The 16,333-nt window shown below is 34.9% G+C and overlaps 2 protein-coding genes across 2 annotated transcripts; both read left to right on the top strand.

Moving 5' to 3' along the window:
- Positions 1-1,577, top strand: LOC136820329 (cytochrome P450 4V2-like). The gene has a single exon (XM_067076524.1). The coding sequence runs from the start codon at positions 8-10 to the stop codon at positions 1,484-1,486; it is 1,479 nt and encodes a 492-aa protein (XP_066932625.1). The 5' UTR covers positions 1-7; the 3' UTR covers positions 1,487-1,577.
- Positions 1,578-1,673: 96 nt separating this feature from the next.
- Positions 1,674-4,242, top strand: LOC136820331 (cytochrome P450 4V2-like). Its single transcript, XM_067076526.1, has one exon. It carries the CDS (start codon positions 1,886-1,888, stop codon positions 3,359-3,361), a length of 1,476 nt encoding a protein of 491 aa, XP_066932627.1. The 5' UTR covers positions 1,674-1,885; the 3' UTR covers positions 3,362-4,242.
- Positions 4,243-16,333: the final 12,091 nt, after the last annotated feature.

Raw genomic sequence — 16,333 nt, 5'->3', positions numbered from 1 at the left:
CACAAAGATGTTTATCAGTATTTTGGGAACACTATTCATCCTATTGGTGTCATTTTTGTTTTATTCTTGGCTTCGCATGAAATGGAGTGACAAAGACTGGATTTATTACCCACAAGGCGCACTACCTGTAATTGGTCATTTATTGTTGCTACAAGATCGAAAGAAATATCACAAGCTCAAAGACACTTGGTATCGCAAATCTAAAGGGACGTACGGTGTTTATTTTCTCTTTCAGAGAATAATACTCTCTATTGATTTGAAAGTGTGGGAAGATATGCTTTCTAGTCAAAAGTATCTAGATAAAGGACAAGGGTATTGGATTCTTGAGAAATTCCTTGGTAATGGCTTAGTGACAAGCACTGGAGATTTATGGAAAAAGCGTCGACGAATGATTATCCCTGCTTTTCATTTTGAAATTTTGAACGAGTTTGTTTCCATCATGGAAAATCGGACTTTGGAATTGATTGAAATGTTGAAAAAGTTTCACGAGAAAGATGAATCTTTTAACGCTTTTGATATCACTAAACCGTTTTCGTTGAGTATTATTTGTGAAACTTCGATGGGGATCGATTTAACCATTGAAGAAACCTCCGATGGTCGATTTAAGAAACTGTATGAGCGGCTATTCAGAATTCTATTCAAGAGATGTTTAAATCCTTTGATGAAAAATGATTGGATATATTCTCTTACAAGCAATGGGAAAGCTTTTAACGCGACTTATGCTGACATTGCATCCTTCGTTAAAGAAATTATTGAAAAGCGAATCGAAGTTCGACGAAATCCTGACAAAGCTGGAGAAATGACACACACTAAACGTAGGATTTTTATCGATTCTTTGTTAAATTCGTATGAGAAAGGTGACATTGATGTGGATGGGATCCTTAACGAAGTCAATACCTTTGTCAATGCAGGCTACGAGACAACCTCGACATCTCTTGCGTGGACTTTGTACTGTCTGGGAAGGAACCAGAGAGTACAAGAAAAGCTCTACAATGAAATAATCCGTTTTGAGAAAGATAAAAAATTGCAAATGGAAGACTTTAAGGAATTACCTTATCTTGATCTCGTAATTAAAGAATCGTTACGTTTACATCCTGCGGTTCCACGTTTCAGCCGACGCATTCCCGATGGTACTCTTCTCGGAGGAAAAGTTTTCCCTTATTGTACGCTAATAATTGATCTTATTGAAATGAATCGAAATCCTGAAGTATGGGAAGATCCACTAACTTTCAATCCTGAACGGTTTGAAGATTTTAAATTGAAAGGCAATAAACGAAACCCATTTCTTTTCGTCCCTTTCTCAGCTGGTCCTCGTAATTGCATCGGACAAAAATTTGCACTCAGTGAGTTGAAAGCAGCGGTCTTTCATTTGGTGAAACATTTAGAGTTCATCTCTCTTCAAGATGAAAGTGAATTGATAGAGACATTGGACTTGATTCATGGCTGTGAGAACGGGCCAATGATGAAAGTGAAACCTCGAAAGTAGATAACCTTACCAAGATTTTAATAAAATTTAATTTTTGTTTTAATAGAACTAACCTAACAAAGAAAATTAAACTACTAATTTGGTGAATTGATTTCTAAAGTATTTTTCTTTGGCTGACATGTCCTATCATATAGCTGGAAACACTGGAAATTACCACCGAAAGTTTCTGTCTATTGATTTCAGTCTTAGCAAACACTGCTCTTTTACAACTCGATTGTTCCAAAAGTTGGTAGTTATTTTAATTGATCTTCAAGGTCCTGAATTTTCTGCATATTTAACAAGGATACGTATTACGGAGAGCTTTTCTGTAAGGCTGTTTTCTCAATTTTAGGGAAAAAATGACGAAAATATAAAATTACAAGGTGAAAAGGAGATAACCCCAGGTTAAACATAATAAAAATGTTTTTGACAATTCTCGGATCGATCTTTGTCATATTGGCGTCATATTTGGTTTTTTCTTGGCTTCGTGTGAAATGGACTGACAAAGGTTGGATTTACTATCTTCCTGGTGGGCTACCTTTGATTGGACATGTCTTTGTTTTACAAAATCGTAAGAAATATCATGAGCTCAAGGATGGTTGGTATCGAGAATCTAAAGGGACTTACGGCGTTTATTTATTACTAGATCGTATATTGTTATCAATGGATTTAAAAGTCTGGGAAGACTTGTTATCCAGTCAAAAGTATTTAGATAAAGGACAAGGGTATTGGATTCTTGAGAAATTCCTTGGTAATGGTTTAGTGACAAGCACTGGAGATTTATGGAAAAAGCGTCGACGAATGATTACGCCTGCTTTTCATTTTGAAATTTTGAACGAGTTCGTTTCCATCATGGAAAATCGGACTTTGGAATTGATTGAAATGTTGAAAAAGTTTCACGAGAAAGATGAATCTTTTAACGCTTTTGATATCACTAAACCGTTTTCGTTGAGTATTATTTGTGAAACTTCGATGGGGATTAATCTCTCAATCGAGGAAACCTCAAGTGGAAGATTCAAGAAAATGTACGAAAGACTCATTCATGTTTTATTTCGACGACAACTTAATCCTTTGATGAAAAACGATTGGCTTTATTCGATGACAGCTGATGGCAAAGCTTTCTATGCTGCGTTTAAAGAAATTACTGCATTTGTTAAAGAAGTCATTGAAAAACGGATCGAAGTTCAACGGAATCCTGACAAAGCTGAAGAGATGAAACATACTAAACGAAGGATTTTCATCGATACTTTGTTAGATTCTTACGAAAAAGGTGATATTGATGTCGATGGGATCCTTAACGAAGTCAATACCTTTGTCAATGCCGGATACGAGACAACCTCGACATCACTTGCGTGGACTTTGTACTGTCTGGGAAGGAACCAGAGAGTACAAGAAAAGCTCTACAATGAAATAATCCGTTTTGAGAAAGATAAAAAATTGCAAATGGAAGATTTTAAAGAATTGCCTTACCTGGATTTAGTTGTGAAAGAATCATTACGTCTGCATCCAGCAATCACAAGATTCGGTCGACAAATAGCAGATGGGACTGTGCTTGGTGGTAAAGTTTTCCCCGACTGTACTTTGGTTATTGATATCGTTGCTATGAATCGGAATCCTGATGTCTGGGAGGATCCACTAACTTTCAATCCTGAACGGTTTGAAACCTTTGACAAGCAAAGCAAACGAAATCCGTTCCTCTACGTTCCTTTTTCAGCTGGTCCTCGTAATTGCATCGGTCAAAAATTTGCACTCAGTGAGTTGAAAGCAGCGGTCTTCCATTTGGTGAAACATTTAGAGTTGATTTCACTTCAAGATGAAAGTGAATTGAAGGAAACTTTTGATTTGACTCATGGCTGTGAGAACGGTCCAATGCTTAAGATTAAACCTAGGAATTAACATTAAATTTGAATTTTTAAAAGTAGATATTGATTTTTCATTCTGTTTTTTTTGTAATACGACATTTGTAAATCGTAGCAGGACCCAAAGAGTTAGTGACTAATTTTAAGGTCCTCCCATTCGTAAAGTGACAGTTTTAATGTATTTCTCTCAGATTTTGATTATAAGAATGCATTGATTCAGCTTGAAGAATCCATACTACCATGGTTATCGTATTCCTTCGAATAAACGCCCTGGGCGTTTATTGAATAATCTTCAACCTAGGTCACTTTAATAAGGGAACCTTGCTTAGCCTTTTCGATATCTTTCAGCTCAAATTATTCATTTTACTGTTTGAGTACTGAAATAATTCAATTATTAAAGTTTTCTTCGATATGATTTTCCCTAACGTTTATTTGAGGGTGCGTTTATTGAAAACTTTTCCTTTAAGGAGGGGCGTTTAATATTCGAGAGACTTTGAAGGGTAATAATGTTTTCAAAGTCAGAAAAAAGCCTTTAAATTTTATGATATTTTATTCCAAAAATGATGCTTAAAAATTTTATACATGCATAATGTAATAAATTGTGATAATTATTTAATATATAACATATACAATATTTGATTGCCCTTGATTGCCCTTGATTGGAATTTTAATATTACTCTCCTCTCAGTAAGTAGCTTTCAGAGTGTGCCCAAGGTGGTTAACAAACCAAATAAAAATTTATGATTTTTGATTAATTTTTACGAATTTTACCCATTTTTATGTTGATGAGCAAGAAATTTTCTACTCATTTTTTTACTTTAGTTATTATTACAAAGTCATTATTAATTTTTTTTACAAATTAAAATTTTTACACATACACATACTTATAGGTTAGAAAAATTCTTAATTATTTTGAAATAAATAAAAATGAAACAAAATTATTGTTGAGATTTTCTTTCTTATATCTCATACATAGCCCGGGAAACTGGGAAACTTTAGGGGATATATTTTGCTTCAATTTACTTGATGAATCTGAATACATAATCTACAAAGGATAGAAAAAGCCTGGTCTGACGGTTGAAAATTTTGAAAAACTTTCCAGATTAAGAAGTTCTGTAAAGAAGCTTTAACCATATAAATTTACAATTGATTTATTTCCATTGATTTGTAAATATTCAACAACAAGTCAAAAATGCCCTCATTGAAAGGCAATATGTATGTCAGGCTCAAATGTAATGGTTTATAGTTTTCATTTCAGCAAAAAAACAAAATGAAAATAATGAAACTAATATTATTGGCTTATTTGACCATTGATTTTGAAGCATGCCAGCCTACAACGTCATTCTTAAAGGTAGACATTTTTTTCAGTGAGTATAGAATTGTTTTCCTTCTTTTCTTTTTATTTTGTCGAATGCTGTCTACCCACTGATTTACCAAAGTACTTTATGCTGAAAAACCAGGGTAACATCCATGAAAAAAATGGCAACAATTCAAACTTTTTCACATATATTTCAGATTTTCCAATTGAAAAATCTTTTAAATACACCAATTCATGAATACACTCTTCTCGAGATGCATAAATTTATTGTTGTCCTCGTTTTCAAACAGATTTCATTGCTATAAAATTACATATTCACAATGATGATTGTGTTGTTTACACCTCATGAGACATTTTGAATTTCAAGTACTTTTGTTTTAGAGTACCCTTTTGGGAATTTAACTTGGTTTAAATGTATATTTTCATAGCAATGAAATTTGTTTGAAAACGAGGACAACAATAAATTTATGCATCTCGAGAAGAGTGTATTCTTTCGTTTTTCCGCTTTTAGGCAACCTAGACACATGTTTCAGTGTCACCATTAATCAGCAGAAGATATAGATTTGTTTCATCCCATCGGAAAGATAGAAGAAATGTCAAAGTACCGGTGAAAGTAATGGAGGTACCATTGGTCGTGCAGTAAAGTAACGGAAACCTGATACTGACAGTGAAAGAATCGTCTTAACTCTTCAAGGTGAACTTTTTTCATAGATTTCAGAATGATCTGATTAACATCTTAATATTTTTACCTTAGCTCATCCAAAAACAGCCTATATGGAAATTATCCTCGTCAATCCAAAGGAAATATCTACAGCCTTTGTTAGGGACGAGTTAGTCAGAGAGGAATGTTAAGGTTTTGATAAGGTGTTTTTAAAGAAATTTTTACCCGAAAAAAGGAAACATTCTGTTGCCACAGTCAGCACTTATAATCCGTTAAAGAAGGCTCTGTAAAACAAAAATCTGAAGCAATAAAGAACAGCCCGAGAACAATCTATTAAACATGCTTTGGCAAAAGGAAAAAGTAACAGTTTATCACCGTGAAATATATGCCCATCCAAAACTGTTGGGTTACTTAGAAATGTTTTAATTTTGCACCTAATTTTAATTAAAGAGGGGTAAAGTTCTTTCATTGTGTAAAATCACAAAGAAATATCAACAGAGAAATGTCAATCAAAAACTTCGTGATTGAGGTAAAAGGGAAATATCTTGAATATCAAATACAAGTATTTTGCATGATATTGTCGATTTAGAGTAGTCTGAAGATTTAAGAACGCATCTAAGAACAATTTAGGCTGAAAATTGCTAAAAAAATAAGCACATCCAGGCTCAGCCAAATTTTAAGTGTTCTAATAAAAAAAAAACGTGTACTCCAAAAATTCATCCAAAATCAGCGAAGGTTTTGCTTGTAGCCAATGGTAGCAAGTCTTTTGAATTCACGGTGGTTAAAAAAATGTTCGGTAAGTCCAATAATGATAGTTCTGCATGAAGAGAACAATTCTGTAATTTTGGGATTATGTTCTAAACATAAAAGCTAAAATTAAGATTTTTTCTGAACTACACGTTTTTTTTGTAAGAACAAACTATATAAAAACATATGGCTTCGACGGTCAAAATGTTAAGGACAAGTTAAGAACATTTTAAGGCTTTATGGATTCTAAAACACTCGATTCCTTAGGAAAAAGGGTAAAAATGGTACATACGACAGCAGGCTTTTTATTCTTATAATGTACTTTATAAGATTATTCATGGTTAAATTGGCCAAGTAATTAAGAATGTACACGTATTTTATATGAACAAACTATATAAGAGCATAAGGCTTCGACGGCCAAAATGTTAAGAACAAGTTAAGAACATTTTAAGGCTTTATGGACTCAAAAACACTCGATTCCTTAGGAAAAAGGGTAAAAATGGTAAAAAATTGATTAAGATAAGAACATGTTTAGAACATTTTTAGGCTCAAAACCCAAAAAAGTTAAAAACATCCAAAGGCTTCAATAATTTTGGATAATCTTATAAAAAAACAAACGTGCTTAGCAGTTTTTTGAGGAAAATCCCCTCGATTCCTTGTTTTTCACTTGGAAATTATATTTGATCAGTATTTTAACGCGGTATAAAAAACAAAACTGGCCACTAACACTTTCTTCTTCACTATTCTAATCGATTAAGAATTTTTGTCGGCGGATCTGAAGCTTCCCGCGTAGTTAGGACCAATCAAGATGACGTCATCTGTTTATCAAAACAAAAAACTTGACGAAACCAAGAAAAGATAACTCATTAAAACGATAAGAGGTCAACCCATTAGTGGTCATTAACCAAAGCCATATTTAAACAAAGCTGTTTATCCGACCCCAAAGTCACTTTCAAAGAAAACAAGGCGTAAGATTAGGTGTTAAGTCACTTTTAATTCTTTGACATCAATTTTAAAACGATTATTGCGCTTAACGCTAAATCCTGGACTTGACACGGACTTTTTTATCATCCTTTTTTGTAAATCCTTGATTTGATAGAGGCTATGTGCCTAGTAACCCTTTATAGCTATAGATTAAAAAGGCATTTGAGTGACTTAACGTTTTATTTAAATATCTTAAGTATTTTAGAATTGAATATCGTTTGAAGTGTGGGAATTAGTTTATTAATAACTGTCTGACACTTTCACCTTTCCTACGAGCCTGGAGAAGAGACCTCCAAACTTTTGAAACTTGATTTAAAAACTCCAAACAACCCTAAAGTCACAAGAGGCCTGGCTTCAAGTGAAATAAATCTCTAAATGTGGCCGTGTATAAGTAAATTACTTAAGATATTTGACAACGTTATCGAGTCAGAAGTATACAGTTCTTCCTGATAGAAATCGCTGACTGCTAGCCAATAGTTCTTCTAAAGGTAGAGCTCAGGCTAAGGTATGCAAGGTTGTGGGCTCAATCCCCCAACCGGATCATACCAAACATTCCTAAAATGATACTCGATGCCTCTCTTCATTAAATGCCCAGCAACCAAAGAAAAGGATCAAGGGTTAGGGGGTAATCCGGGGGAAAAGCGCCCTCTCCCTACCTTCGGGTAGTCAGCTAGGGAAAAGGGAACCTTCGGGTCGACTGTGACTGCGGTAGTAAAGTTACTGCTACCTCTACTACATGAAATAAAACAACACGTAATCGATTATGTTAGCCACATTTTATGTCTGGTGTTGACTGTTTGACTGACATCTCGACACCAGATCTTCTCATTTTTTCAATACAATTTGTTAAAAAATAAGCTTACAAACCGCAACAAATGTATACCGCTTTTTCACACAACACCCAAAAATACAAGGAAGTTCGCCTCGACTTTATCCTAAATGGTGACAAGTGAGCGTCAAGTGGTTTTAAAGCAATTTCTCTCTCTTTTTTTTTTTTAATGTGCAATGCTTTTATTTGTGTTATCATCTTTTTGGCTGCCATGCAAGGATATCCTGAGAGTGAACCATTTTTAAGAGACACGCAATTCTACATTGGTCTACTGCGCTGTGTTTTGTTTGATAATAGCACGTATGAATCTTGTCTGCGGCCTTCTTTTATGAATCCTCTTCTCGACTTTATGGAACATTAAACCTCAAATGGTTCTAATTCGTCTTTGTAATGCTCTGAACTATCCGCCATCGGTGTTCGATAGACTTTATCTTGAAGATTTGTGCTAGCCGGGAGCTTTTGTTGAATGTGGTGATCGTCTGTTCAAACCCCCATTACTCTTGCTCTCCTTCGGCTAAAACATCTTTATCCTAATTGGTGAGCTTCTAAACCTGTCTACTACCTGAACTCGTGTGTGAGTGCTATAGAGAGGAAGGTGTTTAGGATGTCGACTATTGGACCTCGTGCTAGAGGAGGCTTGGACCTCAATCGGGACTTCTCATTCATGAAACTGTACACGTTGTAACGAAACATTTGTTATACAGTCTGTAGTGTCTGTGCTTTTTCAAATTGCGTGTAGAAAGCAGTAGAATAGGTTTATGAGACAAATATATTTCGAGAACTCCAAACATAAGTATTTGGACACTTGTAATCACCGAAAAGGTCAAGTTTTGGAACTGTTGTCTAAATGAAAGGTCGCTTTCAAAAGATTCAATGTCTTGTATAAAGTCTGTCGCCATGCAATGTCATTACTTAAAAATCTTTCGAAATTATTTTCGCTTTTTATGCCTTGGAATAAGATTTTTTTCTACACTTACGGTCAAATGATACAGAGCACTGCATGCAAAAAATAATCACCCTGCTATACAAGAGGTAAGCCAGAATCCGATATATTAAACGACTGCAACTATACACGCAAGCATAAAGAAAACTTTCCAAGACCTGGGCTCAGGGTTTTACATCTAGTTAAGTACCATATTTTGTTAACATTAACAGGTTACTTTCCATCGTAGATTGATGGATTGTCAATAGAAAAGCCTGAGAAATATAGACCAAGATCAAGACTCCTTTTGAGTCCCTGCATCTGAACGATAAGTGCGAGCAACAATATCTCCAAGTTGCACTCTATCTTACATCCTTGTCTCACTGAACCAACCCGACCCACTATCAGTGAAGTTAGTTGGGATTTTAAATGGTATTGTTTTCAGCTCAAATATTACGATAGGAAGTGTTTTCCCGGTGGTGGTGAAAAGACTGCAGTCCCGTTTTCCGATGAGAATGAAATTTAGTCCTGTTAATTTATTTTACAAAATTAAAATTAGCGTCGATTATACGGTAATCAGCCAAGGAATGTTATTTTCATTAGTAGGTTTTCTGAATCATGAGATGATCGTCTCAAATCAAGCTATGCAGGCTCCACTGACCCGCGTTTGAGAACCTTTTTAGCTAAGCTGTGTCAGACTCGTGTGTAAAATGTTATTTTTAGTGTTCATAGATCAAAAATTACATTGTATATCTCATCAGCTTCCTGGGGCAATTAAACTGTTTGAATATCAAAAACTATACTTAGAAACAAAATGCACATATTTGACCTACATTTTTTGCTTTTTTAGGTTAACAAGGGCTTAAAATAGGCTCAAAGATATTTGCATATTTGCTAGTTAATATCCGCTTGCCAGCCCCTCTCAGCGAATAAGCTCTTCCTGTTTTTGAACACTCTAACTCTAACTCTTTAAGAATCTTCAAGATTGAAAGAATTTTGGGTTGCGATCCTAAATGTTAATATTGATTCCGAAAACATTTGATATTCTCGACTGTGACGATTAAATAGAAAGTTTTTAACATCAATCTGATTTGATTTCAAGAATTTCTATAAAGTCAGATCGGTGTCAAAATCAAAACGTCGGGCCGTAATGTCAAACTGTCAGATCGTCGGGTCGAACCGTCGGGTCGTAATGTCAAAAGGTCAGGTCGTCGGGTCGAACCGTCGGGTCGTAATATCAAAGGGTCGGGTCAAAGTCAAAAGGTCGTAATTCAAAAGGTCAGGTCGTAATATCAAAGGGTCGGGTCGTAATATCAAAGGGTCGGGTCGTAATATCAAAGGGTCAGGTCGTGATGTCAAAAGGTCGGGTCGTAATATCGAACGGTCGGATCGAAGCGTTGAGCCAGACCGCCGGGATCCAATGCCGGTTTATCGGGATATTTAACATTGTTCTGTAAAATATCATTTTTTAAAGGGATAATCCAATACTACGCCAATCAAAATATTATGGTCACGTGTCTGGAATTTGATTGGTCGAACGGGATTTTCACTTTCGTTTTCGTAATCTAAACAAAACGAAAAATACTTTGCGACATAAAAAAGTTCGAAGTTGGGAGAGGAATGAAAAATCTTTCGTGTAATTTCTTCTGTCTTGTATCATACTTATATGAAGGAAATCTTCTGTTTTGCTATGCCAAAATTGATTCACAAATGTAAATACTACACAAAAGTTTTTCTATACACAAAGAGATTGTGAGATGAGAAGATATAAACAGTTCTTTTTTGTTTTCCTGTGTTCTTTGTGTTTCATCAAGAGCAGATGAACAAAATAACAAATAGTAAATAAAGCATAAAACATTTTTTGAAAAAAATAACATCACATTACAAAATTCCTGTATATACATTTGGATTTTGAAAACTATATAAAGTATTTACAAATACTTTATGGCTTCACTTTTAACAAGAGTGATGCAAATGTATTTGAATAATAATATGACCTCCTCTTTGAAGTTGCCTTCCAAAATATTTCTTTCCATTCAAAAAAAAATTCTCAATAAAAGCACCCTCAGAATTTTTCACACAGTAGCACTTCATAGGGAAAAAAGTTGCCTAGTAAATAAAATTTTATCAAAACTGTTGGTGAAAAAATACTTCCTTTTTTTGGCAGAAAATGTTTTTAATATCTTAAAATTTTATCGTTGAGTATATGTATTTATTGTTACTTCATACAACATCAGTCACAATATTCCACATTCACTCAAGTTAACAACGTAAATAAAATGTAAACAGTTCTTCTTACAGCAGCATACTGTATCCATACCACTGTAAGAAATGCAGCTATGTCTATCCATCACGAAACAAACTGGTACATGAAAAATATGTTCAACTGTTCCCAAATCATAGCATGCACGAGGACTTTCAAAAAGGGTGCAGAGATATGTAGTCGAACCATGCCAGAAGCACAAGACGACAAAGTCCCTTGATCGATGGTTTGATCTTAATTTTCAATGATAGTCACAGGATTTTAAATTTAATCAAATCAATGTGTCCTACTGCTACTTCCTCAACATTATTTCATAAAATCCAAATCAGTACAATATGATGCTCAGAACCAGAGTTCTTCGTTCATCGTAGAGTTACTTTTCACTTCATTTTATTTGGTTCGTGCAAAATCTCATGATACAGTGCTTTTATCGAGAAAATAATATCCAGCACCCTGCCGACGCACCGGACTTAACGAACACCGGACACGCGAAAGTCCGGTGTAAAATGAGAATTTTTTTTACCACCGGACAATTTCTACACCGGACTTAAGGGAGTCGGATGTCCGGTGTCGGAGAAGGATATTTTTTCCCACCGGACAATCAAAACACCGGACATGACCAGTCCGGTGCGTCCGGTGTTTCTTAATTTTTTGTTTCATAAATGTCCGGCGTCCAAAATTCCCTGTATGCAAAACCGGACTGACACTAGACTTATTGCGTCCGGTGTAGCGAAAGGATACTTTTTGCCACCGGACAAATACACCGGACAGTCCGGTGCGTCGTCAGGGTCCTTAATATCCCCGTTCCATTATTCTATCGAAGTATTCTGAAGTTATGTAGACTACAGTCTCCAGAGTTGATTTTTCAAGTCATTGGATGAACAAAAATGTCCCATATTTTGAAGTACGAACCATGAAAATCTTCTTTGAAAAAGGCTTTCTTGTCTTGATGAGTTTCATTCACTTCTCAGATCCATATGCACACTTTCGAGAGAAAATAGAAATCTCTTTCCCCTCTTGAGTGTTCAAAATTGACTACATTGTTATTTAACTGAGAGAAGCAATAGAGAAGAGATAGTTCTGTATAAATTGGTTAGCAAAAGAATTCAGCCTTGTTGGAAATATCTTCTTGTATCTTCAGCATCATAGAAAAATAAACATTGAAACTTTGCACAAAGATAGTTGAATAAGAACACTTCATGATTTTGATAATATAAACATGTTATAGACACCTGAAAGTATATTTAATCAGTGGTAAAAATATAAACATTTCACTGCTCAAATTATTTCGCCTCCATTTTGCTTCCACTTTTGTTCTTAGTATTATAGTATTTAGTTTATAGTATTCTGCGGAACGAGATTTTAACTAATCTGATAAGCCCGATAAACCCGATAATCCGGCATTGTATCCCGGCAGTTTAACCCGGCAGTCTGGTTCGACGCTACGACCCGGCCGTTCGACATCACGACCCGACCTTTTGATATTACGAGCTGAACCTTTGATATTATGACCTGACCTTTTGACATTACGACCCGACGGTTCGACCCGACGACCTGACCTTTTGACATTACGAACCGACGGTTCGACCCGACGACCTGACCTTTTGACATTACGACCCGGCGGTTCGACCCGACGATCTGACAGTTTGACATTGCGGCCTGACGGTTCGGCCCGACGATCTGACGGTTTGATATTACGACCCGACGTTTTGATTTTGACACCGATCTGACTTTATAAATTTCTCTTTTCTCAATTTATGTACTTCATCGTGATGCTTCACCATCCAGCCAGATACAGTACATCCATAACAGATCACCTTTTCTACCAGCACCACGCTCTGTGTTATTTCGATGGCCAGATTCGGAGATATTTGGGTTTTATCAGCAAAAATCATTGATCTTATTAGATTAGGATATCGATGATGCTTTCATGATCAAATTTCAACTTAAGAATATTGTCTGTTTAAAGGGCAACTCAGCATTCAATTTTTTCCCGACAAAAAGGGAATCTCAGCCTAATTTTCGTTATTGACATTTTTCCCATACATTAGCGACCTTTTTGGCTTATTTATTCCTAGGGATTGGTTAAAGAGTTTGCGCCGCTCTTTCTCAAATTTTATATCTCATTTTAATCCCCGTGACCATTTAAGGACATGTTTTTTTTTGACTGTACCAAAACCAGGTTTTCGAAAATCGTGAAAATCACTTTATTTTAATTATTTCGTCATTCGCATGATGAATTTTGCCAAAATTTTGATATGTATTGAAATTTGGGAAGGGCTTTAAAATGAGCTATTTGAAACTTCAAAATTCGGAGTATTTCAGGATTAATTAATCATGGAGTGTTTTGGATCATATCTCACTCCATGAGTCATTATTCGGTCCTGAGGAGGTTTCTATGCATTCCTGAGGTAGCCTAAAATCATAAGATAGCCTGAGGAGTAATTTTTTAAAAGGCCGGAGTGAGTTATGATCAAAACAATCATCACGACTTTTTTAATAATTTTTCACTCATTTTAACAATTCCCGTTTTCTTTAGTTCGTTCCTTTCTTTCAACTAAACAAAAATCTCAAATCACTTCCCCGATAGATAGACTTGTCAGGAAAATATATACGATTAGAATTAGCACCTAGATTTCAAAAATGATCAATTTGATCCCATTTTCCTCCGGTTTTTTCCAAAAAAAAGAGGTCGATGTGAAAATTCAACCCTTTAGCTACACCTTGATATAAGTTTCGTATATAAATTGGACACGACAAAAGCCAAATATAGAGCCGACTTTATAAATCCGAAATAGACTATGATTTTTTTCATCCTGAAATACTCCGGATTCAACAAGTGATATCTTAAGTTCCATAAAAGCTATTAAGATCGGACAAAAAGTATCGGACAGAGCTACTAATCTATTTTCTTATTTTTGAATAAGGATAAGAAAGGGTTCAGCTGTCTCTGTTAGTGCCGATTTGAACCGGGTTGGTTGAAAATCGGCATTTTGGTACAGTCAAAAAAAAACATGTCCTTAAAAGATTGCTTCTCAGACTTTGAGATATTTTCAAAAAGTAGTTCTCGTTTCCAGAGAAAACGGACCATTTAGAATTAGTAAACCCCTGCTGTCTTGGGAGGAAGTTTTTATTTGCAAAATAAGATTCTTAAAATACTTTTGCAACGATGCAGAAAAAAAAGTAAAAAGTAGCGCATTGCTACTTCCTACATACGTTGATCCCACTACTTTACTATAAGTCTTATCACATAGATTTATGACTCGTGTGTCAGAAAAGAAACTGAATTAATTGATAAGGGTCCCGGGGATTAGAGTCTTAAAAATTTATTTTTTTGTAAACTAGATGCTAAAAGTTTTGACATTGAAACAACAAGCACATCATAAATTTCCCTGTCAAGATTAACACGAATTGTTCAAATGATCAACCTTTTTTTTTCTTATTCAACTTTTGATAGAAACGTGCTAAGTATAAGCTACCCCTCCCATTGGTAACATTTTCAGTCGTTCTTAGTGCTTTCTTAATGAATTACAATTAGAGGGAGATAATCAGACTTTTTTATTAGAACCCAGTTTATAAGAACAAAAATAAAAAAAGGTTGAAATTTGGGGAAAAATAAAAACATCGTAATAACATGACCATACTGAATACTGAAGATTTCCCAAATTTGAAATCATAAGAAACTATCGTAATATAAGTAATTCTTCTACTTCCAAAACTTTAAATTAGAAAATTTAAATTAGTTTGAGTAAATTAATTTCAAGAACGCCAAATAAGAACAATTTAGGCTTAAAATTGTAAAAAAAATAATAAGCACATCCAAGTTCAGCCCAAATTCAGACGTGCTTGCTATATTTAAAGGGTGTGTACCTATTGGAACTTCAATGCTAGAGCTAAAACTTAAAATTCCAAATAAAATTGAATAAAAAAATCTTTAGTACAGTAAAGAGTTTGAATTTCTTCTTATAATACACCCCTGTCTCACAGCCCCGCCGGAACTTTTTTCATCAGCGGGGTTAAAAATTCCAGTGGCGTTGAGGTCCCAGCGAGTCTCTGACACAGGGGTGTTATAATGTTAATCAAATTATAAAATTGTGAATACATTTGGTAATTTGATCTTGGGAAGGTTTTTCAATAAATGATGGTCCTCGAACCGTGTAGTATTCTGCTAATAGTAGGGGACGAAATCTGTTGAAATGTTGGGCGGTACCGCCATATGATAGGAGAGGCGGTGTAGAGGTTTATATCGCAAACTTAAGTCGATTTCCCGGATCCTGCCCTTCCGCCAGTAATACAAAATCCTGGGAAAAATATTTAGATATTTCATACGCTTATACTTCTCTCTCGGTAACCCCTTTTTGAAAAAAGGTAGAAATTTTTGTCAACTGATTTACTTTTGAGAGTATTTGCACAGGGTACTTCAAAAAGGTGAAGTCTCATTGCCATCAATTAAACCTCTTGAATAATATCAAAAAAAATTCTATCATACAAATATGAAATTGAAATTGTGTAAAAGAAAAAGAGAGGTGAGTGTTGTCGAGAAATGATTAAAAATTCCGCCATTGTCATGCAAAAAAGTGACAAGTGCCTTTTCTGCGATACACTAAAGTTTATTTGCTCAAAAATAATAATAAAGATTAATAAATTCATACGCTGCAAAAGGGGGTATACTATGAATGCGTTGTATTTCCATGCAAATACAAGGAATTGAAATCACGTTGTTTCATATCTAAGTGCATCCGAGAATGTTTCCTTCCGAAATGTTTCTTTGGCGGCCGGTAAATTCTAAGTTGACGCTAGCGGTTAAAAGTGTGAAACATTAATTGGCGCGCAAAATTTTTCGTGTGCCGTGAATGACTAAAGTCAACATTGCATGTAAGAGTGAAAAGTTTGTTCATCAAAAAGTACATACAAGAGGGTGGTTTCAAACAATGGAAAATATTTGAATTGATTTTTTTAAGGAGGAATGTGTATGTCTCCGACTGCGTTAGATCAACTTTGAAGAGCTCAAATTCTTTTATTGACCGTCTGCCCCATATATAAAAAGTATATGTTTGTTTCAAATTCGCCGAAAATTTGTTTGATTGACTGAATCGAAGTTTCTAGGTGATGACAAAGGGTAATTGAAAAAAAGAAATCAAAACAAAAAACAAAGCAAACATTAGAATTCATTTGTTCTCTTGTTTTTCTCATTGTTTATATGTGTGTACATGACTCCTCTCTTGACTTCTTGATAATTTTTTTTATTTTTGTTATATATACTTATATACAGAGTATTAGCAAAT

This window comes from Clytia hemisphaerica, unplaced genomic scaffold (assembly GCF_902728285.1).
Source record: "Clytia hemisphaerica strain Z4C2 unplaced genomic scaffold, Clytia hemisphaerica genome assembly, whole genome shotgun sequence".
In the NCBI taxonomy this organism is placed as follows: Eukaryota; Metazoa; Cnidaria; class Hydrozoa; order Leptothecata; family Clytiidae; genus Clytia; species Clytia hemisphaerica.
The sequence above is the reverse complement of the archived record's forward strand: the minus strand, read 5'-3'. Positions and strand labels throughout refer to the sequence as shown.